At 60.6% G+C, this 18,266-nt stretch overlaps 2 protein-coding genes across 3 annotated transcripts in view; both read left to right on the top strand.

The window, feature by feature from the left end:
• Positions 1-9,286: 9,286 nt before the first annotated feature.
• LY6D (lymphocyte antigen 6 family member D) lies at positions 9,287-10,773 on the top strand. Its single transcript, XM_008699053.2, has 3 exons — positions 9,287-9,382; positions 10,145-10,243; positions 10,430-10,773. The coding sequence occupies exons 1-3, from the start codon at positions 9,331-9,333 to the stop codon at positions 10,663-10,665; spliced, it is 387 nt and encodes a 128-aa protein (XP_008697275.2). The 5' UTR covers positions 9,287-9,330; the 3' UTR covers positions 10,666-10,773.
• Positions 10,774-17,441: 6,668 nt separating this feature from the next.
• Positions 17,442-18,266, top strand: part of LOC103670600 (ly-6/neurotoxin-like protein 1) — a 6,173-nt gene continuing 5,348 nt past the window's right edge. Inside the window, exon 1 of one of the 2 annotated variants that reach the window (XM_040626104.1) lies at positions 17,442-17,541. The gene's annotated coding sequence lies outside the window, so the exon portion shown is untranslated. The remainder of the gene's footprint in view (positions 17,542-18,266) is intronic. The other variant, XM_040626105.1, reaches the window with a different exon arrangement.

The raw sequence follows: 18,266 nt of genomic DNA, 5'->3' as shown, positions 1-18,266 counted from the left end.
CCTCGGGGGGAGACAGGACTCCCCAGATCCACGGGTGTCACGGAACTGTCCCCACCCGCAAAAGGCTCTTTGGGCACTCACGCTTGTGCCCCAGGAGACCTGGAAGCGGGTCGTGCCAGGGGTGCTGGTGGCCCCAGGCTGTGGGCCTGCCTCCTGCCGGCTGGCTCGGCAGGGGGCACCCCGAGCACACCAGCCATGGGCCCTCGCCCCTCTCTCTACAGCGAACCCTGGTGGCATCCTGGTCATGAAGTCCTGCGCCCCGGTGTGCCCCAACAGCACCATGTCCTCGGACGGCCGCACCCTCTCTGTCTCCTGCTGCCAGGGCAGCCAGTGTAACGGCAGCGCAGCCGTGGGCCTGGCGGGCGGCCGCGGGGTCCTGTGGCTCAGCGCCTCAGCCAGTCTACTGTGGCCGCTACTCCGTGCGGCCTGGTGAGCCCGCCATGGCCGTGCCGACCCTGGCTCTCGCCTGGCCCCTCCCAGGCATTTCCAGCCCACACAGCCCCCCCCGCACACCGGCATGCTGGCAAGAAGAGCCCCTGTCCCTCCTGGCGCTCCTCCCTGCTTCCCCCAGGCCACACCCAGCCCCCTCCTCAGCGCCTACCCCCAGGAGCGAAGCTCTCCCCCTGCCTCAGGGAACCCACCTCTGAGGGACCCTCTGCCCTTTCCTGGGGTCCTGGCCACCCGGCAGTGGGACGGGCACCTGGACCCTGCCTGGCACCCTCCGCCCCATTTCAGGGGCTTCTCCTGGGGGTTCCTCCTGACCAGCCTCATGTGCCCAGAGCTGCAGTGCACAGGGGAGGGGGGCCCGAGGCCTGGGCGTCCCCCGAACCGGCCATTCGGGTGCTCCCACGTGCATCCCCCCACTCCTCCCAGGGCTAACTCACACCTCAGTGGGCATACTCATGCCTCCCGAACCCACTGGGGAGCCTCCTGGGAGCCAGGCGCCTTGGCAGAGCTCCCAGGCCCCCCCAGGGCCGTCGTTCACAAGGCCCCTGGGCCGAAGTCCGGAGATGGGGTGAGGGCTTTCAGGAGCCGCCACACCCCCACCCTCAGTCCCTGCCGGGTGAAGGCAGGCTTGCTCCTGGCCCCCTGGCTGCCCGCTGTGGGGGCGGGATCCGCGCGGGGCACCCATTCGCACTGCCTCCCGCAGAAGTGCCCACGGCCAGCCCAGCCCCCGGAGCTGTGAGAGGAGAATAAAGCTGCATGTCCCGTCCTGTCCCCATTCTCTGAGGTGTTGAATCGGGGGGGGGGGTGCACCTCAGAGGCAGGCAGGGGGTGTTTATGGAGGATGGGACACTCTCCAGACGTGGACTCAGAGAGGAAAGAGCACACTCAGAATCCCAGAAGCAGCATCCATTCCCGCCCCCTTGACCTAGGGGCTCACACGGGGTCCCCTGCATCCGTGGTCAGCCCTGCAGTGTGCCCCGCAGCCCCCACCGTCCTGCACCCCCAGTCAGGGCCCAGCCGGGTACCCAGGGCTCTTCTTGGCTGACAAGGCCAGAGGCTCCAGCTCTCCTCCCTCACCTCTGCACAGGGCCTCTCCTCGGAACCCCACACGGGTGCCCTTGCCCACAGCTCCCATGGGGTCTTCCTGTTCCTAGCCTGTGGGGCCCTGCCCTGGCCCGCCTACCTCTCCCCACACAGTCCCCGAGTCCTCTCCCTTCCCTCACCGCCCTCCCGGGGGACCTGCCTGGCAGAGCTCGGCTCCCACAGCTCAGGGCCAAGGCCACGGGCCCAGGGATGGCGGGCACTTCCCCAGCTGGGTGTGGGCCTCGGTTCTGGGAACCAAGCTGCAGATGGGCAGCCCACACACCCGACCTCCCCACCCCACCCCCCAGCATCCGCCCTCCCACAGCCCAGCCTTGCACTGCAGGAGGGACCCAGGCTGTTCCTGTTCCCAGCGGCCACCTCTCTGGCCTTGCAGGGCCCCCGACCTCCTCCCCTACCCCCCGTGCCTGTGAGCCTGGCCCGCTGTGGGCGCCCCGCGCCCGTGACAGTCCTGCGGCGGCCATTCTGGCGGGAGCGCGGTGCTCCGGAGGCGTGGGGGACGCAGGCCGGTGGGCGGATGCCTGCCTGCTGGCAGCTTGCAGCAGCAGACCCTGGAAGACAGGGTGGCGGAGGGGGCCCGGCCTGCAAACAAGGACGTCAGCATTCCCTTGGGGCCCCTCTGAGCCTCCGGTACAATTTTCCTTCGTGGTCAGGCCTGCTGGGCTCCCGGGGCCCAGGGGGAGGTCGGCATGGAGTCCGTGTGAAGTGGCTCTCTCAGAAGCAAAGTTGGGGTTCAGGTTCGGGCCACCCCACCCTGCCTTGGAAGGTTGGGTTTCTTTTCTTAAGGAGTATGGAGATTCCCTCCCTTGACTCCTGTCTGACCAGCCTTCTCTCTAGGGCAGGTCCCACCCGTACAAGTTGCAACGGAAAAGCACAGTGGGTGCCGCACGGTGACCCAGAGCCTCCTCCTCCCGGGGCTTCTGCGTCAGAAGTCGGGGTGCGGCGGCAGACGGCTCCCGTGAGGGCATTACTGTCCCTTGCTACAGAGGACACTGAGGCTCTGACAGCTTCTTGGGTTCAGTTCTGGGCTGGCCGAGGGGTCCGCCCCAGAGCCTGAATTCTCTCTACCCCTGCTGCACCCCCCCCGCCCCCCACGGCTGCACCAGGGTCATTAGATCGATAGACACTCGGAGAGTGCCCGCGGCTCACGAGGAGTGAGCTCGCAAACCAGAGCTGGCCCACGGTCCTTACCAGGGCTGTGGGGGAGGGGGTGCTGGAGGGCTTGCCAGCCTCTCAGAGGGGGAGGTGACGGCTGCGGTCCCAACCCTGGGAAGGCCGTGAGGACAGCAGGTACGAAGGCCCAGAGGTTAGAAAGGGCTGGAGGGTCTGCAGGGAGGCCCCCGCCGCGGGAAACCTGAGGGCGGGCAGCAGGACAGGGAAGCCAGGCTGGAGCCTCAGGGAAGAGCATTGTGGGGTGGCGTGGGTGTGGGGCCACAGCCGAGACTCGGGCTTTGACCCGTTCTTCCTCGGTGGCTGAGAGCACAGGCAGGAAGGCAGGGCGGCAGCCGGAGCTGAGAGCTTGGCCGACATGGCAGCATGCAGCCCCATGGTGGCCAGCCTGGTGGCCTCCGTCCTGGTTCTGTGTGCCCTGGGGGTCACAGCTGGGGCTGGCCCCCAGGCCTGCGCTCAGCTCTGGGGGGTTCCTGGGCCTCCCCCAGCCTCCCCTGCTCCCAAAGGAGCGGCCCTTCTCCGTTCTTACGTAATATTTCCAGGGTGAAATGATCCCCTCAGCTCTGTAGGTAATGAGCTCCCTGCTGGGCCCAGCTTAGGACCCACTCCCTGCCCTGGGGAGCCTGGCCCCACACCCAGAGCAGGTTGCAACAGCATGCAACCCCCCAGACCAGGGCCGGGTGCCAAAGCCAGGCCCCCAAGGCCAGCAGGCTGAGCAGGGAGTGCCTGAGCTGGGCTGCTCCATATTCAGCCTCAGCAGCTGCCTGAGGCCCCGACAAGCAGGGCCTCAGCATCTAGGCCATGTGAGGACAACGCACCATTTGTCCCCAGGCTGCCTGGCCGATGCAGATGCAGCCCGGCCAGCTCCCATTACCCTGTACCCTGACAAGCGCCAGGAACCTTGTCTATAAAATGCAGGGTTGGAAAGAGGCTGCCCACCTCTGAAATGTGGCTCTCGCTGAGAGATTGAAACCTTCCCCCACATGTTCTTGGGAGGACAGTAGTCCCCATCTGAGAACTTCGCCAGCTACTTCCAAAAAATCTTTTTTGTTTTTTAAATCTGGTTGTCCTGGCAGTGTTTTAGTGGGACTTAAAGAGTGGCAGGACCCAACAAGGGACCACTTGTTGTTCCCAAGGGACAAGGGACAAAAGAGGGTTAGGGATTGTCGAGGAAAGGAATTTACACTGCTCTGTGTAAGAGGTACTAGTGGCCAGAGACGGACAGACAGACCAACAGGGCACAAACTTTTAAGGGTTAAGATCAATGACGTCCTCTCAAAGCCACCCTCAACTGATTATATAATATTAAGTAAAAAGAGCATGTCTGCATGTTGGGTGTCGCAAGTCCCAGAGCTGCCTGCCAACCACTTGCAGATGTAAGGCTCTCAGAGCCCCCACTGGGTTTCATTCCACAGTCTTTGAGAATTACTGTGTTCTCTTGCCAGGTGTGCATGTAAATGGGAAAGGAAGAGGGGACAGGAGAGAGAGACATCATGGTAACTATCTCCTATGGACACACAAGGTGTATGGATGGATGATGGATGGATGAATGGATGGATGGTTGGATGATGGATGGATAGATGGATGGATAGGTAGATGGATGGATAGATGGATAGGTGAATAGATGGATAGAAGGATGGATGGATGGATGGATGGATGGATGGATGGATGGATGGTTGGATGATGGATGGATAGATGGATGGATGGGTGGTTGGATGGATGGATGGATGGATGGATGATGGATGGATAGATGGATGGATGGATGGATGGATGGATGGATATGTGGATGGGTGAGTGGATGGATACATGGATGAATGATGGATGGATGAATGATGGATGGATGGATAGGTAGATGGACGGGTAGATGGATGGATGGGTACATGATGGATGGTTGGATGATAGATGATGGATGGATGGATGGATGGATGGATGGATGGATGGATACACGGCTGGCTCGCTGGCTGGTGGATGGATGAATGAATGGATAAGTAACAGATAGATGGATGGATTACATAGGTGGTAGGTGTTCACTACCTTGGAACTTACACCCAATGCCGTCATGGAGCTCAAGGGTTTAGAGCCACAAGCTCAGGCTACAACAGGAGGAGCACTGAGCGGCAGCATGGCAGAGCAGAGAACCTAGGGATAGAACATGAACACAAACACTCTGTCCTTTTCTAGAACCCTAGAGGGAGCTTTCCTCACATGCAACGAGTAAACCCCCTACAGGATACTTGCTTCTCAGATTCTTAGTCCCACAGTTCTGGGATTCCATGCTCTGTAAGCTCACACTGCTGGGAGCCTGCACCCTTGGAACTATGAGGTCCCCAAGGTTGTGGTGGTTCTGTGGCTCTGTGCCCATGCCCTTCTGCAGGTTCTCTTCCTCCACGTCATGAAGCCAGAGAAACTGATATGCAGGGCACATGCCAGACGTTTAGGTGCGGGTGCTGGGTGCGGGTGCTAGGTGCAGGTGCTGGGTGCGGGTGTTGGGTGCGGGTGCTGGGTGCGGGTGCTGGGTGCTGGTGCTGGGTGCGGGTGCTGGTTGAGGTGCGGGGTGCGGGTGCTAGGTGCGGGTGCCGGGTGCGGGTGCCGGGTGCGGGTGCCGGGTGCGGGTGCCGGGTGCGGGTGCCGGGTGCGGGTGCCGGGTGCGGGTGCCGGGTGCGGGTGCCGGGTGCGGGTGCCGGGTGCGGGTGCCGGGTGCGGGTGCCGGGTGCGGGTGCCGGGTGCGGGTGCCGGGTGCGGGTGCCGGGTGCGGGTGCCGGGTGCGGGTGCCGGGTGCGGGTGCCGGGTGCGGGTGCCGGGTGCGGGTGCCGGGTGCGGGTGCCGGGTGCGGGTGCCGGGTGCGGGTGCCGGGTGCGGGTGCCGGGTGCGGGTGCCGGGTGCGGGTGCCGGGTGCGGGTGCCGGGTGCGGGTGCCGGGTGCGGGTGCCGGGTGCGGGTGCCGGGTGCGGGTGCCGGGTGCCGGGTGCCGGGTGTGGGTGCCGGGTGCCGGGTGCCGGGTGCCGGGTGCCGGGTGCGGGTGCCGGGTGCGGGTGCCGGGTGCGGGTGCCGGGTGCGGGTTCTGGGTGCGGGTGCCTGGTGCGGGTGCCAGGTGAGGTGCTGGGTGCTGGTGCTGGGTGCGGGTGCTGGGTGCGGGTGCTGGGTGCGGGTGCTGGGTGCTGGTGCGGGCAGAGATCCTGTGGGGCCTCTCTCAGGGGAGTTGCCTACCAGGCCTGAGAACCGGTGTATCTCTCCTGGCCTTCAGGAACCCGGGGCGCCCGTCCAGCCACTCCCGGGGAACACGCTATGCCCCAAGGCAGGGAAGGGCTGCCCACGTGGCTGTGTGCTGGATTTGCGCTCTGGCAGAGCAGGAAAGGGAGGCCACACACTGATGGCCAGGGTCCCAGGGGATGATCTAGACAGGTGGGGCCATGCCAGGCCCTGGGAAGCAGCTGAGAGAGACCTGTGTCTAGGCCTGTGGCCCTGTGAAGGGGGGTGGCTCTCCTGTGCGGGAAGGAGGAGTAGGGAGGCCTGGGCGTGGGGTGAGAGCCCCCGCCAGCCAGCCAGGGACAGAGTTGGGGGAGGAGGGCAGGCCCAGCTCTAATTCCCACTGGTGGGCTGGGTGATCCTGGGCAAGGCCCTGCACCCTCTGTGTCATTCAAGGGAGGCCCTGTCTGTGTTTGCAGGTCTGCAAATGGAGGGAAAAGGCAAGCCCTCCCCCGGGGCAGCACGACGCTGTATCCCTTCACGGCCTGACTCACGGGGTAGTCACCTTAGCCCTGTGGGGAAGAAGGGGTGTGCCGTGCCCAAGGCCTCCGGGCCCAGACCCAGGTCCCCACCCCGTTGTCCTTGCTCCATCCTTCAGGAGACCCTTGGCCTCCTTGGGCTTCCCACTCGCATGGGCCCACTTGTCTGTGCCCCATCTCCCCAGCTCATCTGGGGGTCCTGTGGGCCGCCCCGTCTCTCCTATCTGTCTCTGTGATGTCCCAAGTGCATGGTCCATGGCGGGCGCTGCTGGGCGTCCCTGTGTGCAGCCGGCCAGCACATGCCCAGGATGCACCTGGAAACTGAAAAGGCCTGGTCAGCAGGCCCCAAGGTGTGAGGGCGCCTCCAGGGAGGGAACCCGAGCTGCCATCCCGGTGCCCACCCTCAGCCCAAGGCAAGGCCCAGGGACCACCAGGCTGCATTTTCAGAAAGTTTAGAGTGGCCACTGTCTGCACTGAGCCGGGCGCTTCCCACTCTGTCCCCCTCACCCCCTTTCTGGGACCCCAGGGACCCCAGCCCCATGATCTAGGCCTTGATTCCCACCCCTCCCCTACTCCAAGGCCAAGACCCTCGGGAGCAGTGGGAAGGCAGGGCAGGGGCTGGGGGAGCATGAGCCAGAAAAGCATGGGGCAGCAGAGGTCTGGACTTGTCCTGGCGCCTGGCTTCCTGGCCCGCTGAGTTCAGGAAGCAGGCAGGGCTGAGGGGTGGGGGTGCTAGTACTCCCAGCCCCGCGCCCCTGCAAGGCCTCTTCTAGACCTTGTTTCTGCTGCCAACACTCTGGCACCATCAGGTCCAGGGACCTGGCTGGCACCAGGGACTGGGTGAGAGGGCTTGGGTTCTGGAGAGTGGCAGCTTTCTCCAGAGGATGAGGGAGGACAGGAGGAGAGGCCACGTGACATAAAAGTGTCATGGGCTGACACCAGCAGGGCCCCCTCAGAACCTCATTTCTTCACCAGTAAAAGGATGTTGGAAGGGGGCCAACTTAAGGGACAATGACGGCTCCTCTCTCCCCTAAAATCTGCCTCCAAGATCAGGGCAATCAGGTCATCACCTTCAGGAAGCCCTCCCTGACTGCACTGTTCCGATGACTCCCGGTTCTCCGAGAGCTCCTGCCATGGGAATCGCCCACTTTCTCGCACAAGTAAACTGTGTCTGAGGCTGCTGTTGATGGTCCTGCTAGAAGCAAACCCCCAGGACAGGCAGCTCACATCTCGGCAGGCAGCCCACTTCCTCACTGGCAGTCCTGTCAGAGACAAAGGCTTTCTTGCCACGGAACCAGAACCCAGCTACCACCTCCGCTTCGGTAGGTGTCTGTCCCTGCTTGCAGGGCGCACGGCCACAGTGAAGCCTGAGGTGCCCCTGACGTGAGCCAGGGCTGCAGGGGTCCCTCCAGCCTCAGGTGAGGGGAGCCTGCTGCCCAGCAGCCTGACACCCAAACTTCCACTCCTGGTCTGCCCAACACCCCTGGACCCCTTAGCTCTACCAGGCCCTGTAGGAAATCCAATCCCCCAAACCTGTTTTTCTAGTAGCTTCCATGCCCCTCAGTGAGTCACCCCTCCCCACCTGTCATTCCCACCACCCTCCCATGCCAGTCACCACCCTGTCACCGAGCCCTACGTCCTGCTTCCCGAGGCCTCTGGGGCGTCCTCCTTCCACCTGCCCATGAAGGGCTGTGCCTGATGAATCCAGGCCTCAGAGCTTGGAGTGACTTTCTCTCTCTGGGTGAAGGAGCTGTTCCCGCATATTACCTGCTTGTCAAGAGAGACCCCGGCTCCCCTAAATAAGGCCTAGGGAGCCGGGGACCAGCCCGTGGGATAGGCTCAGGATGTTGCTGGAGGCTGCCTCGGGGGCTTCTGCTTACCCTCCTCCCTGCCGCCAGGGTCCTGGAAGGAGCTCACAGCATCCCTGCACCTCCAGCCAGATCCCACCAGGTCCAGTAACATCTCTAGGGAGGGCAGCCCAGAGTGTCAGGCAGCACCTCCCTGGACCCCTGGCACCGTGACGCAGCCCAGCCCGCCCAGGTGAGGCCCCGCTCGGGAGCTGGCCTGTCCAGGGCATGCTGGGAGGAAGGGCCAAGGGCTCCCAGATCTCCCCGGCCTGAGCCCACAGTGCTCCCAAGAGCTGTAGCCTGGCTCTGCCCCCTGCCCTCCCTCCAGCCCAGGGCCACCTTCCTTGTAGCGGGCCCTGCCCCTCCAGTGCTTGCAGGGATGGGGCGGGGACAGGCCCAGCGCTGAGCTCTGTGCTCTGGCCCGACTCACCGTCACAGCCAGCGTGGCCCGCTAGGACAGGGTCAGGGGGAGGCCTCTGTTGGGCCCACCCACACAACCCAGCAGCAGGAAGTTCCCAGGACCAGCAAGCAGACAGGAAACCCTTCGGGGAAGAGGGCAGTGCCTGTGTTTAGGGGCCAAGTCTCCCCTCTCCATGAGCACTGCAAGAGGGTGAAGTTGGGGGGATCTACCCAGCACCCACCGCCCCTGGCCTGGAAGAGCTCACTGCCCTCAGGGACCAGAGCAAGAGATGGAGAGGCCTGGTCCCAAAGCAGGATGAAGGCTGCTTCTCCTCCAGGACAGCCGGGGCCGGAGCCGGAGCCAGAGAGAGGAAGACAAGGCAGTGAGCTGCAGAGCCAGCTGACGCCTCTGTCCATAGCCCGGAGACGGGGGACGGAAGACCCCTGCCCTGGGGGGTAGGCCGCCAGGGGTGGAGGTCCCTCCAGGGGGCAGGGGCTGGTGGGTGTGGGCCAGCCAGGGTGGGGCAGGTGGAGTGCCGGTGCCTGGCTCGCTGCCCACCCTCACCCCTCCCACCAGCACCTGCCCCAGCTATAAGGCTTCCAGAGAGGAGGGGCCCCCACTGCTCCCAGAGACGCCCCAAGATGAAGACGGCCCTGCTGCTCCTCGTTGCGCTGGCTGTGGCCGCCGGGCCAGGTGGGTGAGGGGCTGGGGCAGGGCGGACCGCTGGGACCTGCGGGACACCCGCGGGAAGCCTGTAGTCCTGGGCTTTGCGCTCAGAGCATCTGGGACTCCCCGGATGCCAGACTCAGAATTTAAAACAAAATGAACCCACATCTAGCTTAGTGGAATCAGACTTAAAATATTGCAGAATCAGAGAATCTCAGAATTGGCCCCGGGATCCAACATACAGAGGGGGAGAGAGCGGCGGGGAGCCGTCTTGAGAAGCCCCCCCCCCCAGCACCACCTGGGAAAGACCAACGCCCGGGTCAGTCAGCCCCTGACCCTCTGTCCCCAGGGCAACCCCTCCTCCCGCAAGCTCAGCGTGGTCAAGCTGAGCCCCCTGCCCTGACTTAGCCTCAGGTCCTCGTGACCATCGCTGCCCACTGGGGACAGGCTCTGGGGAGGGGGACAGTACTCGTGGGCTGTGAGCTGCTTTTTGCAAGTCCCAGAGCTCTGCAAAGCTCCTGGGAAAGGGTCCCCAGTGTAACCCTCACCAGCCACCTTCCCACCAGCTCTCCGGACACGCCCGGCCCAGCACCGCCTCTGGGCAGGAGGGGTCCCGCGGTCCCAGCGGTTGAGGACTGTCGCCTCAGGACCCCGGAGGTCATGTGTAGGACAGGAGCCCCGGCAGGGCCTGAAGGCCTCAGAGGGGTCTGGTCGGTCTAGGGCAAGGGTGGCAGAGGGCTGTGTCCACTAGACAGCGACCCCCGCCTGCCTGTGTCCTTCGTCCCCTAGCCCATGCTCTGCGGTGTCACGTCTGCTCCAGCTCCACCAACTGTGAGAGAGCCCAGAACTGCGCGGCCAGCGCACGCTACTGCAGGACCAGGACCAAGCGTGAGTGATCGGGGGCACAGGGCCAGGTGCCCCGGGGGTCGGGGGGCCGTGGCCGGAAGGCTGACGGGAGGATGTCGGTGATGGGTGGGGCCGGGAGCTGGGACTTGGGGTGCCATGGAGGCCGGCTGCACGGGCTGTGGGGGTCGGAAGCCACAGCCCAGCCTGACCGCGCCCACGTGTTGCCAGTGGAACCCCTGACAGGGAACCTGGTGGAGAAGGACTGTGCGGAGTCCTGCACGCCGACGCACAGCCTGCCGGGCCAGGTGAGCAGCGGGGCGGCCGCCACCCTGTGCTGTCAGGACGACTTGTGCAACCGCAGTCTACAGAGCAGCGCCCCAGCCCGCACCCCGCTGCCCAGCACTGCACTCGGCCTGGCGCTGGCCCTCAGCCTCCTCGCCCTCATCGCGGTCCCCAGCCTGTGACCGCCCCATCCCTCTCCCGGGGACTTCCGCACACCGGCTCCCTTCCTCTCCCTGACCCGGGACTCCGCAGCCCCTCCCGCGCCAGCACCCTGCGGGGAGGCTGGGATGCCCCGGGCTGGGCTGGGACTGCCTCGGAGGGTCTGGGGCCCCCTCCCCCAAGACAAGAGATGTACTTCCCTGAACAGCAGGAAGGCCAGAGACAGAAGGCATTCTGACCCCTTCTGATCTGACATTCATTCTGCTGGGTTTCCGTTTATTTTTCTACTTACATGGGAATAAATGCCTGAAAATCAGCGTGGTTGTGCCTCTGCTCTCCAGGGTGCAGGTGTGGGGAGGGGCTGTCCGTCCAGCTCCTGGGGCTTGTGACCCGGGCCCAGCCCCATCATGCACGAAGCCTGAAATGCCACTGTCACTCCTCACCTTCAGAGGAGACACGACCCACCCCGGGAAACCTCTCTGAGGCCCCAGAAGGGGGGTCGCTCCGGGGCGGGGGGGTGAGTAGAAGCACAGGGCAGAAGGCTTGCGTGCTCTCTCTGGCACCCAGCCCAAGTGGTCAGAGACAAACACATACCATCTCCGCCCTGGGAGGGTTGGCCAAAGGTGCCGCTGAGCTCACCTGGCCGGGGTCAACCCAAGGTAGGTAAACTTACCTCGGTCCTGCTGTCTGGATCGGGGCCCCACTACCTGGATCGGGGCAATCTGAATCATTGCATCTCTGGGAGTTCCCAGAACCCAGCAGGTGCCCAAGCAAGCAGCCCTCCCCCCTCCTTGGCAGACAGGAGGCTTCCGGGGGGCGGGCTCCGCCTCTCGTTAGTCATCATGCTCTCAGGCCTCACTGTGGGTCAGACAGAGCCCCAGCTCGAGTGCAGGCAAGGAGGAGCCCTGGCTGGTGGTGGCCCCCGCAGGGGGCATGGCTGATGGATGGCGGAGATGTGGGGCCCAGCCAGGAGCAGGGGGAGCAGGGCCCCACGTGGCCTGAGCACCCTGGCGAAAGGCAAGAGCTGCTTCCCGAGCTGCTGAGCACAGGGCCTGCTCCGCCCGCTCGCGGCCGCCTCCCCGTCCCGGGAGCCTCGCACGGCGCCACCATCTTACGCACCCGTGTCCCAGGCGTTTGCCCACGTGTGGCCCACGCACGGAGGCCCGCCCCGTCCCCACCCCCTCCATTTTCCGCATAGCTTTTTCACCATCTGACACGCTGTTTTCGGTTTCATCACGGTACACGTGGGTACGATGCGCTGGGACTCACCTGGAGCGTCCGAGGCAGTGAGAGTTAACATGTTTCACGCACACGGAACCATCAAGACACTGAGCACGGCCATTCCCCCCCAAGCTGCCCGCACCCCTGCCCGGGCCCCTCCGTCCTTCCCTGTGCACCCCGCCCAGGCAACCACGGATCTGCTCTGTTCGTGGCAGTGTTACTGGTGACCGCTCAAACCTGGAGACCCCCCCAACACTCCACGTCAGCCCACATTTTCCAGAATTCGGTTCAATGCAATCCGAAAGGACTCAGGGATCTTTCGTCAACCTCATCCCACAGTGCTGCGTGGGATGCTATTTCTAAAGGGTCTTTTCAATTTTCAATGATCGTTGTTGGTTCTAAGAATATAGACATACGATACATTTTTGCCTGTTAACCTTTTATCCCGTAACCTTGCTAAAGCAACACAGGTCCGGGGGAGCTCTCTTGAGTTGGCTTTTTTGGGGGTTTCTTTTTGGTACATTCCCCCCAATTTTCTGTGTGAACAGTCCTGTCCTCTGAAACCAGGGGCAGTTTTACTTCCCTTCTGATCTTTGTGTCTTTTACGTCTCTGGCTTGCTCTGTCACACAGCTGGGCCGCCAGCGGCCGCGGAGCGAGAACAACGAGAGGCGCCTGCTCTGCTCCTGCTGGTGCAGCCCGAGCTCTGTCTTACAAACCAAAGAGATGAGCTGTGGGATTTCTGTAGGTGCCCTCATCAGGCTCAGGCAGTTCCCCTGCTCCTGGTTTGCTGACAGGTTGGTTGGTTGGTTGGTTGGTTGAACCAGAAATGGACGTGAGATTTTGTCAAATGTTCTTCCCTAATCTGTGCAGTTGGTGGTCGGGTGGACACGTTGAATCACATTCGATCTTCAAGGCCAAACCGGAGTTGGGCTTTGTCATGTTATATTTCCTTTTCTCTATTATTGAATTTGTTGGCTATACTTTTGCTCGTAACTTTTACAGCTAAGTCCGGGAGAGACCCTGGTCCGCTGTGGGCTCCTTGTAACGTCTGTGTCTGGTTCTAGACTCAGAGGGATGGTGGCTGAGTGGGCACAGCCCTCCTTCTTCAGAAGGGGTGGGAGACTGTCAGTTTGTGTCTTTCTTTAAATGCCTTGTAGGGACGCCTGGGAGCTCAGTCGCTGAAGTGTCTGCCTTCAGCTTGGGTCATGATCTCAGGGTCCTGGGATTGAGCCCCGAACTGGGCTCCCTGCTCTGCGGGGAGTCTGCTTCTCTTTCTCTCGTTCCGCCCCTCCCCCCGCTCATGTTCTCTCTCTCAAATAAATAAAGAAAATCTAAAATAAATAAATAAATAAATAAATGCTTTGTAGAATTCACCGGCGTTGTCTTTATGGAAGATTTTTAGCTACAAATTCAATTTCTTCAAAAGACAGAGGGATAATCCATTCGTATTTCCTGTCGGGTGGGCCTCGGGCCCGTGTCTACGAGGGGCCCGACCCGAGTCATTTCAGTTGTAGGACGCATTGATGTAATGTTGTCACAGCCTGTCCTGATGTCCCCTTTCTCATTCCTGTTTTGTGGCTCATCTTATCTCTTCTCTTTTTGATCAGTCTACACAGAGGTTTAAAGATGATTTTGATTTTCTTAAAGAATTAGCTTCTGGCTTGACTGGTCTTCCCTATTGTTTTTCTTTTGCTATTTCATTGATTTTTTTTTTGGTTCTTATTTTTATTTTTCGCTTTATTTTGCTTCCTTGGGGTTTTCTTTGCTCTTGTTCTAGTCTCACTGTGCTGGGGGCTTTCTGGTTTCCTAATGTGAGCATTAGTGAGGACGCTGCCCTTTGGAGCCCTGCTGTGGCCGTGCACTAACTCTGCTGTGTTCTGTTTTCACTTCCATTGGGCTGGAAATTCTTTCTCGTTTCCTTTCAGATCTCTCCTTTGGCCCATGGGTTGTTTAGAAATGCGTTGCTCAGTGTCGAAATATTTGGGGGATCTTACACATATTTTTCTGTGGCTGATTTCTGGTTTAATCCCACTGTCGTCTAAGGAAACCATTCATATGATTTCAATCCTGGTAAATGTACTGAGATTTGTCTTACGGCCCAGAGCACAGGCTGTCTCGGGAAACGCTCTGTGTCCCCGTCCCCACCCCTGCCGGGCATAGGGCTCCCCGCACATTGAGCCGCTGGTGGTGTTGCTCAGGTCCTCTCTGCCCTTGCTGGCGTTGTCCACTTCTGCTCTTGGATCTTGAGTAAGGAGGGTTGATCTTGAGTCCGACTGGAAGCGTGACTTTCCTTTTTCTCTCTTCAGTTCTGCCGGCGACGGTGTGTTCTGAAGCCCCACTGCCAGGAACGCAAACATTTAGGATGGCTTTGCCCCTCTCTAAACCGACCCGTCTCCAGTTACCGAATGTTCCTCTCCCTTCCTGGTTACAGTCTCTGCTCTAGATGGCACTTCGTCCGGTATGACTGCGGCCGCCCTTGCTGTCTTTTCCTCAGTGTTAACGTGAGTATTTCTCTTGCACTGTCAGCCTGCTTGGGTCCGTACAGAACGGTGGGCTGGCTCTGCTCTGCTTCTCTCTGGGGCTTGGACCACGGAGTGGCGTTTTGGGTGCAGGTGGCTTGAGTCTGTTCTCCTGCCATCATCTTCTCCTTGGCCCCTGAGCTTCCCCCCCTCCCTCTTCCTCTGCTTTCTCTCTGACCCACAGCTTAATTTTTCCTGATTCCATTTTATCTCCTTTGTTGCTTTATCAGGTAGAGCTCTTTGATTTTGCGTTTCATTCTCTTTCTGTGTGTGTGTGGTTGCTTTAGTGTTTATAGTGCACGTCTTTAACATGACAGTCTGTGTTTCCCGCTCACCTGTAGGAAATAAACAGACAAGGGTGCATTTCCCTTCTGTCCAGGACTGTGGCTACCATTGTCATACAATTTACTTCTGCATTTGCTAAACGTCTCTTAACAGAGTGTTACTACTTCTGCTCTAAGCAGCCAGTTATCTTCTAAAGTAATTTCAAAGTAAGAAAAAAGTACCTTATCTTTCCCATTTCTGCTGTTTCCACTCCTCTGTGTAGACATGTGTCCCAGAGGCATAATTTACCTTCTTTCTGCAGGGAGATGCCCCTGCCGTGCCCCTTGCCCTTTCAGACGCTCCAGCGCTGCTGGGCGCGCTGTTACACTCTCCGGCCTAGGTTGGGGGGGTCGGAGGTCGCCTCTCTGTGTGGCTAGCTCGCCCTGGCCGCTGCGCGCACTCCCTGGCGCACCCTCAGGGTTCCCTTTCTGTCGCTGCTTCTCCGCACCTGCCTCGAGACCTGCTCTGGCCTGGTTTTCTTCCGAATTTTTGTGCTTAAGGTTCACTGAGTTCCTGGGTTCCGTGGGTTTATAGTTCTCAACAAATTCGGAAAAATGTGGCCATTATTTATTGGAAATATTTTTTCTCTTCCTCGCCTCTCCTTCTGGGCCTCCAGGGACACACACACAGGGCCACCGGAAGCTGCGGCCGCACTGCTCCCCCTACGCTGTCCCCCTGGCATCCTCTGCCTGATGCTTTAGGCTCAAGCCCACTGATCTTTGACTGGAGACTCGAGTGGGCTGATAATCACCCCCCCAGTGTGTTTTTCATCACAGACCCATTTTTCATCTTTAGAAATTCAATCTGTACTTTTTTTATTTCTGGCGGCTCCCCGACACAGTCATGCTCCCTTCTATCTGCTTGAATATAGGAAATATGGTGTCTGTTTTAATGTCCATGCTCAGTAACACTACCGGCTGTCTCATTTGTGGGTCTGTTTCTAATGATTTTTTCCTCCCCACCACGGGTTACATTTTCCTGCTTCTCCGCATGCCTGATGGTGTTTTCCGTTGGGTGTCAGGCACTTAATTAGGTGAATTTTACATTGTGGGATGCTGGCTTGTTTTCTTTTTTTGAGTTTTGTCTTAGGGTGCAGTGACATTACTCAGAGAGGATTGGACCCTCTCAACACTTGCTTTTAGGCTTCGTTAGGTGGGACCAGGTGTGATCTGTAATCCGGGTGAGTAGTCCCCACAATTAAGGCAATTTCCTCCTGAGCACGCTGCCCAGTGACCCCATATTTTAAGGTCTCTGCTCCTGGTGCACACAGGCAACCCCCAGCCCCATGTGACTCTGGATACTGTTTTGCCTGCTGCTTCTCACCAGCTCCCTCTGCTCACCTCCTAGCTCTCTCCTGAGCAGCTCTCCTCGATTGGAGCTCTGCCCCGTGAATTCCAGCTGCCCTGGCCTCCCTGACTCTCCACTTGTCTCCTCCATCAGGCAGAGCGTGGGCTCTGTTTGGTCCCCCAGTGGTAAGGCCTGCAGTCCCTTCTGTGAAGTCCCTTCCCCCAGAATCCCTGCCTCTGCCAGCCTGTGATGCAATGTCCAAAAAACGCTGTTTCATTTATTCTCCCTTTTTTGATTGCTTAAGGCTGGGCGGTCAACCCAGTTCTCATTAATTCATCATAGGCTGACGCTGAAGCCGGTGACGTGCTCTGGTGTTGACTTACGTGTTTACTCTCTGCTCCATTAGAGTGCGAGCTTCATGAGGGTGAGAATATTTGGGGCACATGGGGCATCTCAGTGACCACTGGCAAATAGGGTGACCAGCCATCCCAGGCTGCTCAGAGAGCTTGCCTCGGGGCCTCTGGAGGCTCAGGGCCTAGGGCCCCAAATGATGCATCTTTTTTAAAGAAAAAACCAAAAAAACAAAACAAAAAAAAAAACAAAAACTTTTATAGTCAAAGAGAATGTTGTGTTTTCTTTTTAATATTAGGAAAAAAATGAAAAATTTAGGGCTCATGAAAATCTTAAATTTTGCCTAAAACAGAACAAAAAGTTAAATGGTGAAGTAAAGTTACATAAGTAAAAACAATTATTTAATTTTGACATTATTATGGTTGGAGGGAGTCCATGAAATAGTGGGACCCTTTCAAGGCTTGCCTTTACACTTTGCTAGATGGGACCAGGTGTGGGGACTGCAGCCCAGAAATGCTGGGTACAATGCGGAAGTCCCTCGGCATCTAAGGCGCGGCCAGGTGGGGACCCAGGGAGCCGGGTCCAGGGTCCTGCGCTCCGGGACTGCGGCATGCAGCACCTCCGTTGAGCTGGGCTCAGGAAATAGGGCCCGCGAGACGGCGTGGGCGAGAGGGCGAAGTGCATCCGGCAGAAGCAGGCGGAGCACAGGGAGACGCAGAGGATTCGCCCGGGTGACCGCGGCCAGACCCCGCCGAGAAAGCTCCTGAAAGGTGCGCGTGCAGCCGAGGATCGCGTGGGTGTCGCCGCGGGGCAGCACTCCGCGGTACCCATCTGCGCCACGCCGCGTCCGGGCTTTGATGCAGGTGGGCGGCGGGGGGCTGAAGCGAGGAAGGAAGGGGGTGGGGTGGGGCGGGGGCGGAGCCTGGGCGGGCCTGGGGCGAGGGCGGAGACCGCGGAGCCGGAGCGGGGCGGAGACTAGGCGGAGCTGGGGCGCGACCCGCGGCGGAGACTGGAAGGAGCCGGGGCGGGGGCGGGGCCCAGGGGAGGGTTTGGGTGGGCCGGGGCGGGGCCTCCGGGGCGTGTGTGGGGCGGGCCGGGGCAGGGCCTCCAGGCCGCGGAGGGCTTTTGCAGCGTGGTCACCGCGGGGCGCCCGCACCATCGCGCTGTCAGATCGAGGGGTCGGCGAGCTGCCGCGGGTGAGTCCCGGGCGCAGCGGGGGTACAGTGTGCTGAAGGTCACGGTTGAGGTCACCCCGAAACCTTCCCCCTCTGCTGGGGACCGCAGTCTTTGGGGCGGGGCTCTCCGGGAGGGGGCGGGAAGCGCTGGAGCCGCAGGCCTGGCCTCACTGTGGCCTTTGGCATCCTGAAGTTGACTCTTGGGAGACGGGTCCTGGAAGAAGGGTCGGTTGGATGTTCCGGGGAAGGGCGGAGTATAATTTACTCCCCCTGGGGTGGGGCCCTGAGCACCCCCCACCGCCCCCGAATATCCCCGCAGGGCGGAGGGGAGTCGTAATCCAGTTTTCCCCCACCCCTTACCAGGGATTGGACGTCTTCATCCCAAACACCCTATCGAAACTGGGAAGTTAGTTGCCCAAGACCGCCCCCCCCCCAAAGCGCATTTCCCCTGCCGCGGGGTCAGAGCTCAGCCAGGCCGGGAGCTCCCGCTGCGGCCAGGGACTCAGACCTGAAAGGCCCAAGTAGGGCCGGGCTCTGGAGGTCTTCCTGGGAGAGCGGCCCCCACCTGGGCCCTGAAAGGAGCAGAAGTGGGGGACCCGCTCAGGGATACCCCAGTGATGTGGTTGTGGAATATAGGCGAGGTTTGGTACGGTGGCGTCTGGAGCCCACCGCCAAGGAAGAATTCTTGAGCTGTCGCTGGTGCAAAAAGGTGCTTTTATTTAAGCAGGGGGACAGCCCCCCCCCCC

The sequence above is a fragment of the Ursus maritimus genome, unplaced genomic scaffold (genome assembly GCF_017311325.1).
Source record: "Ursus maritimus isolate PB19 unplaced genomic scaffold, ASM1731132v1 scaffold_9, whole genome shotgun sequence".
In the NCBI taxonomy this organism is placed as follows: Eukaryota; Metazoa; Chordata; class Mammalia; order Carnivora; family Ursidae; genus Ursus; species Ursus maritimus.
The sequence above is the reverse complement of the archived record's forward strand: the minus strand, read 5'-3'. Positions and strand labels throughout refer to the sequence as shown.